The sequence below is a fragment of the Arachis hypogaea genome, chromosome 13 (assembly GCF_003086295.3).
Source record: "Arachis hypogaea cultivar Tifrunner chromosome 13, arahy.Tifrunner.gnm2.J5K5, whole genome shotgun sequence".
In the NCBI taxonomy this organism is placed as follows: Eukaryota; Viridiplantae; Streptophyta; class Magnoliopsida; order Fabales; family Fabaceae; genus Arachis; species Arachis hypogaea.
The window spans coordinates 134,105,258-134,111,857 of NC_092048.1; the positions used below are offsets into that span (position 1 = coordinate 134,105,258).

At 37.4% G+C, this 6,600-nt stretch overlaps 1 protein-coding gene across 1 annotated transcript; it reads right to left on the reverse strand.

The window, feature by feature from the left end:
* Window positions 1-261: 261 nt before the first annotated feature.
* LOC112735493 (uncharacterized) lies at window positions 262-3,988 on the reverse strand. The gene is made up of 3 exons (XM_025785028.1): window positions 3,569-3,988; window positions 2,135-3,188; window positions 262-791 (listed from the first exon to the last, which is right to left on the reverse strand). The coding sequence occupies exons 1-3, from the start codon at window positions 3,986-3,988 to the stop codon at window positions 262-264; spliced, it is 2,004 nt and encodes a 667-aa protein (XP_025640813.1).
* Window positions 3,989-6,600: the final 2,612 nt, after the last annotated feature.

Here is a 6,600-nt window from a genome sequence, read left to right on the forward strand (position 1 = left end):
CTGTGTTAGTGACAACAACTTGCAACTATCCCAAATATACGAAGAATTGATTATTGCATTGACAATATCTTGCTTGCTGCCCTTGGGTATGACAGGTAGTATTTGTCAAAAATCTCCACCAAATACAACAATCTTGCCTCCAAAAGGTTGTTGAAGACTATTAGCATTCTTGAACCTTAAGATGTCTCTCGTTGTTCTATTAAGTGCTTCGATGCAAAGTCTATTGACCATTGGAGCTTCGTCCCATATAATAAGCTTACATCAAATTATCAACTCTGCCAAAGGGCTGTTCTGATTAATGTTACATGTTGAAAACTCATCAAGGTTAATAGGGATTGCAAAATGCGAGTGTGCTGTCCTTCCACCAGGGAGCAAGAGAGATGCTATCCCACTCGAAGCAACCATCAAGACAATTTGATCTTTAGATCTAATTGTAACAGCTAATGTTTTCCAAACAAATGTCTTCCCTGTACCGCCATATCCATATAGAAAAAACACACCACCATCACCACTATTGATAGCTGCTAATATTTGTTTATACACTCTCTTCTGCTCATCTGTTAGCTTTTGTAATAAATCTGCATGTTCCACTACCAATTGTCGCCTATCATAACGAAGCTCGTCACAAATAAGCCTATTGACACCATTGGACATCAATTGTTGATAACACATGTCCATATTAGGGAATGGCATAGAAAGGATGTCTTTTAGGCTCTTATTGTATCCCTTTAATAAGTTCTCAATTTCAATAAGAGTCAAGTCTCTTATTTCTGTCTCTGTCATATGTAAATCTGAGGTATTAAAACAAAACTTTATTAGTCACACATATAAATATTAGATATCAAATTTAATATTCAAATTTTAATTTTTGATAAATAACAAATATAAAAAGGCAATTGATAAGAATGTAAAATTACTTACTACATATATGGACATGTAAAAACTAAAGATTTGAATACTTGTGCTCCCATGGTAATTCTAATTGGCCTAATGTGGGTTTAAAATCTACATATACTGAGATATAAAAAATCAAACATATAACAATCTTATATTGAAAATTATACCTTATGTATAAGTCTAATTCATATATGTGGAATTGCTATGAATATATGTATTAGTTATGAATCATTTGAAATTATGAGGCTAACTATATTCATACTATTATATTAGTGTACCATCCCACTCTAGTTCTGAAGTGATACTTCATGCATCAGTGTAACCAATCAACGAGTATTTTTTATAGATGTATATAATAATAGTTTTTTTTCCATGTGATTCAAATAAGATAGTAGTGTTCTCATCTACACTTATATATCAATATAAGTTTTTGAAAATATATATCGATTGCAAACTTGGAAACATAATAAAGAGTCGTAGAATGAAAATTGGTTTACTCCATGCTAATTAGATTGTATTTGACCAACATGCTATTACCCCAATTCAGTGTGTCATGTGCCTATAATTCGTGTTCTATGGCTGATATTTTGCTAAATCTATTCTTATACAGCAAATCTGATCGCAACAATGGAAAGGATACTATTTTCTTACTAAAGTGATGCAATCAATGATGGGTATTGAGAAAGAAGTGACATAATATAATTCTGCAGTTACACTAACAAAAGGCATGAAAAAAAACACATGTTTATTTATTAAACTACACGACATGTTTTGAATGTTATAATGAATTTGACATGCTTTTAAGGGAGACACCTGTTGATGGGAATAATGTCACTTTCTATTCATTTTAGTACAGATACGGTCATAAACAAAATTTTACCCTAAATAATAAAACCTATATTTGAATCTTACCAAATTTAGTTTAGAACATCACCTATATTGAGTCATTATACTAATCCTTTATATGGTGTTAATTACAAATTTTATTAGATGCGAAAACTACTATTAAACCATTGTACCAAAAATACTAAATTTTTTCATAATATCAAAGAAAACAAACCAATAAACTAATAAATTTTGTGGTAGTCAGTAATTATACCTTGGTTGTCAAGTAACCTCCTTTGTTTATGTAGGATATCATCCGAAAGTCATTTCCATGTGTTTTTCCATACATGTTCCGGTCTAGTTATGGTGTTTGAAAACAACAGTGTTGCAAATAGTTTCCTGAGATATTAACCTGACCCCCAAATACTTGCTTCCTCAGTAGCATCGATATATTCCTTGTCATCATCTAGAATACTTTGTGCATAACATGCATCTCTAAATGTAGGGTATAAAATACCGTCAATAGTTCTAATATCCTCATAGCTGGTTGGACCTCTCACAAAATTTAGGAGTAATCGAAGATAGTATATTTCTCCTGATCCTGGCGGCACAAAGAATATCCGTCCAATACCTGAATGAGACTTGCGTGGGAACCATTTCCTTAATAGTGGCTTCCACAGCAACTTGGATGGAAATTCTGAATATGTCAAACTCCGAGCCTCACTGTACTTCTTGTTTGCCTGGAACCATTCAAGAAACATAGATTCCTTCACAGAAGCCTTAGCAACATCTTCTAGATTTTCATGATCTTGAAAAACAACAGGTTGCTCACCTGGCAAGTGGAATCCCAAATGTACCACAGAAGGGTCTTTAAAGTGGATTCCGTACCAAAATATTCTCCAAGCTGCTTCACATGGAGATATATATCTATAGTCATAATACATGCTAACTTCATCACACTCATCATTCTCTGCATCGGCTGTGCCACTGCTGTAAAACGAAGCAGTTACTCGATCGTTTCCTTTATTAACATACTTGAATAAGTACTTGATTGATCTTGATTGGTTGCACCATTCAACCTTAATGTGTGCCCCATATCTCAAAAGAAGCTTCCTATTGTGTGGGACAACATAATGATTATCAAGTTCAACCCCACATTTGCTAATTGTCTTTCCATTATCTCTTCGCTTGTAAACAGGATATCCATCCTTGTCAATAGTAGTGTTGTTGACAAATTTCTTAGGAAAGTGTCTAACACACTTTCCATTCTCCATGCACGGTGAGTATTTCCTGATGTTCCCACATGGACCGTGCATCATGTGTTTTTCTACAGCTTCATAGTATAGTGGATCTCTGTCCTTATCTGGTATTTCAGCACTTATGGTTTGATCAATATCATCTGCAGTTGGATACTTGTCATCTCGATATAAGAAGACCAAGATGTGTGCATGGGGTAGACCACGCTTCTGGAATTTGATAGTATAGAACACTGAAACAATTAAACAAATTTAGTTCACAGAATAACCTTGAAAGTATGAAGTAATTTGATAGAGTGAAAGAGCATGTGGTTTTTAGATTATCCATCGGTCCTCGGTCCAAATTCTGTGTGTAATATAATTCTTATGCAATATTCTAAAGGTGAGTAGTTGAATTGACCATAAATAATTAAAATTAAAAACCATATCACATTGTACCGGGGAAAATAAGACACTACAACATTTAAGTAAACTTCAAAATATATTTTAGATTTACAAGTAATTTTACCTACAATGATCCTTCCAAATATATTGTTCTTTCTGATGTCTTGGATTAGACGATCCAATTTGACCTTAAAGGCTCAACATACCATATCAGGACGATCTTCAGCATTTAGATCCATATTCTTTAGAAAATCCTCAAGCTCAGGCCACTTAGGATTGCAAGTAAAGGTTAAGAAGAGGTCTGGGTATCCAACAACCCTACAAATTGTCATAGCATCTTGATAGTTCTGTATCATATATCTTGACTCTCTAGTGAAAGATGACAAAAGTATGATACGTTTATCCCTTGATGAAGGTGTTGTTTCACCCATCAATACAGCTTCACTTATTTCCTTGTACATCTCACACCTAAATTTGTCCTGGTCTAATCGAATATATGTTAGTCTAGAAGACTCAACCATAGAATATCCATCCACCAGAAATTGTTGGAATAATCTTCTTGAATACAGCAATGGGGAACCATCAGCTAACCTTTCTTGTATTCTAAATACAAAAAAGTCCTTCATCGTTACATCTTCGCGGCCCTTGGTCGAGTTAGTACATCTTTTGTTAAGATGTATATGCTCCTTGAAACCGTCCTCCCCATAAGGAAACAACAAAAGATACTGCAATCCTAAGTAGGAAGGATTAAGTTGATTTATTCTCTGAAGTCTTCCACTTCGAGTCTCGACAACAATATCTCTATCTATTTTTCGAGATCAAAGTCACCCATAATCAATGCTGCCACCTCGTTTGTTGATGGTAGGTTATACCTTCTACCATCGTTTCTGTAACACCCTACCATACAAAGTCTTATGCTTAAGTCATAATTCAGAGATGGCAAGGTATTACGACCTCTAAAACAAAAATTTAGTACGTATAGTAGTATGAATAATTGATTATAACTAGGAGCCTTTGTAGAAAAAGGGGGTAAACAAAAACCGTAACTCGAACGGGCAACACTCCGATCGACAACGTAACGAGCAAAGGATAAGCTAACGCAAGATCATATATATAAAGAGTGTCAAAAACGGGAATATCAAGACTCAAAATCCGGCTGCGAAGATAACCGGTCCGAGCATAATAATATATACATATAATAAAATAAGGAAACCCCAAAGGAAACCCAAAGGGACACAAATACATACAACCTATTCTCCAAAATCCCCTCTAGAAGGAGTCATCACAGTTTGTATTATTTAATGGAGATAAAAGTATCTAAACAAGATATATAAACCAAAACAGAGTCCCAAGAACAAAGGATCTTCGCTAATCCAGAAGTCTCCAGCATGCCTCAACGAGAAGCCTCGCGTCCTGCATCTGAAAACCACAAAATCCGCATGGGTGAGAACCAGAGGTCCCCAGCACGGTAACAGCTTCCACATATATAATACATAATAATAGAGGAAAGCCAAAGGCAATCCTAGAACTTCCTCCAGATAATATCAAAGCTTATAAACAAGCTAAACCATATAAGGGTATCTGACTAAAGATTCTTCAGTCTAACTAATACTTCCCTTTCCAATTCCTTCAAACCTCCCAACCACCAGCAGGAGTATATTATAGCAAACACAGTTATATCAGACAAAGAATATACAAATAGGAGCAGTTAAGACATTTAGACAATTAGCAAGTAATATGCAGTCAAATAGGCAATCTCAAACAATTCACATAGTATGCATATGATGAATGCCTGTCCCTAGTGGCTGATGATATCATCTGTCGGTTATAGAGCCAACCCGACAAGTCCTGGTAGCTAACCATTGGACTGTCCCTCTGTCGCGCATCCCCAACTCGAGTTATACTCGTTATAAACTTGATCATAAACATGATCCATATCCATCACCCTCACTGGTGAATATTTCGGGGGCGAGCTCATCCGGGTCTTTCACAGTGCCCGGCCACACTTACGACATAGGGTCAACAGAGTCTCGAGCCTCCACCTGGAGCACGTGGTGGCTAGCCACTGCTTCCTCCCAGGGATCTCGTGCCTCTGATAGTGGAAGTGCAAATCTCAATTATCAATAATTCAGCATAAGCATGCATGAATTCTCATCCATGGATCAACATCCATATCAGCCATCCGGCTCACGGTTCAGTCCAGAACCAGCAAATATTCATATTATACACAGCCTTTCCGGCTCACGGTTAAATCCATAACCAGCCGTTTCATTAGCAATTATAGCCTTTCGGCCCATGGCTTAACAAGCACTTCCACCACCATCCTCCGCATCTCACATAATCATCTTGATCCTCATTGATCATTCATTTTTCCCTTGCTTCACTCGCAAGTTACCTCATTCACTAGCCCCTTTTTAATAGCTAGGCATGTCATAATGATTTAAGACATAAATGGTGAGATCGGAGGCTTAGAAGTATGAGATTTGGCTTTTAAAACTCAAAAATCAACTTTGGGATGAAAACAGGGCCACGCGTACGCGCACTCCACGCGCACGCGTGGATGGCCTCAAAAACTCATCGACGCGCAAGCGTCATGCACGCTAACGCGTGGATTAAAGATTTGCCAATCGACGCGCACGCGCCAACCACGCGTACGCGTGGGTGTTCTCGTGCCCCAGGCACAACACTGGCACAGTTCTGGCATAACTCTCTGGAAAATGGCTGGGCATTGGGTGCAGCACAATCGGCGCGCCCGCGCACATCACGCGCACGCGTGGATGGCGCTTTCTGGAAGATCGGCGCGTACGCGCCAGGTGCGCCCACGCGCAAGGGGTCATTCTGCTAAAAATTTTCTAAGTTAAAAGCTGCAGAATTCACAGATTTAAACCCCAATCTTCCAACGGACATAACTTCCTCATTTTAAATCGTTTTTCACCCATTCTTTGAACGGCATGGACATCCCGGATCCAATTTCATTTCTAAACAGATTTGGTACAAAACGGAGATCCGTAGTCCAAGTTATGTCCCGCCAAAGTGTGCCCAAAAACCATATTTTCATACAAAACCACAAAGTGCCAATTTCAAAACAAGCCATTTCCAACTCTTTTCAAAACCAATCAAAACATGCTAGGTTCATCCCTTTTCTTTGAAATCAATCAAAATATATCAAATTCAACATCAAGCCTCCTCAACTCACACATTGACACACATTACCACAAATTACCAAAATCACTATCTC

Coding starts and splice junctions, on each gene's coding strand:
- LOC112735493 (XM_025785028.1), bottom strand. CDS start 3,988: ATGAAGGACTTTTTTGTATTTAGAATACAAGAAAGGTTAGCTGATGGT. Junction 3,189..3,568: donor CTGAAGATCGTCCTGATATG/GTATGTTGAGCC, acceptor ATCAAATTCCAG/AAGCGTGGTCTACCCCATGC. Junction 792..2,134: donor AGCAAGTATTTGGGGGTCAG/GTTAATATCTCA, acceptor TTAATACCTCAG/ATTTACATATGACAGAGACA.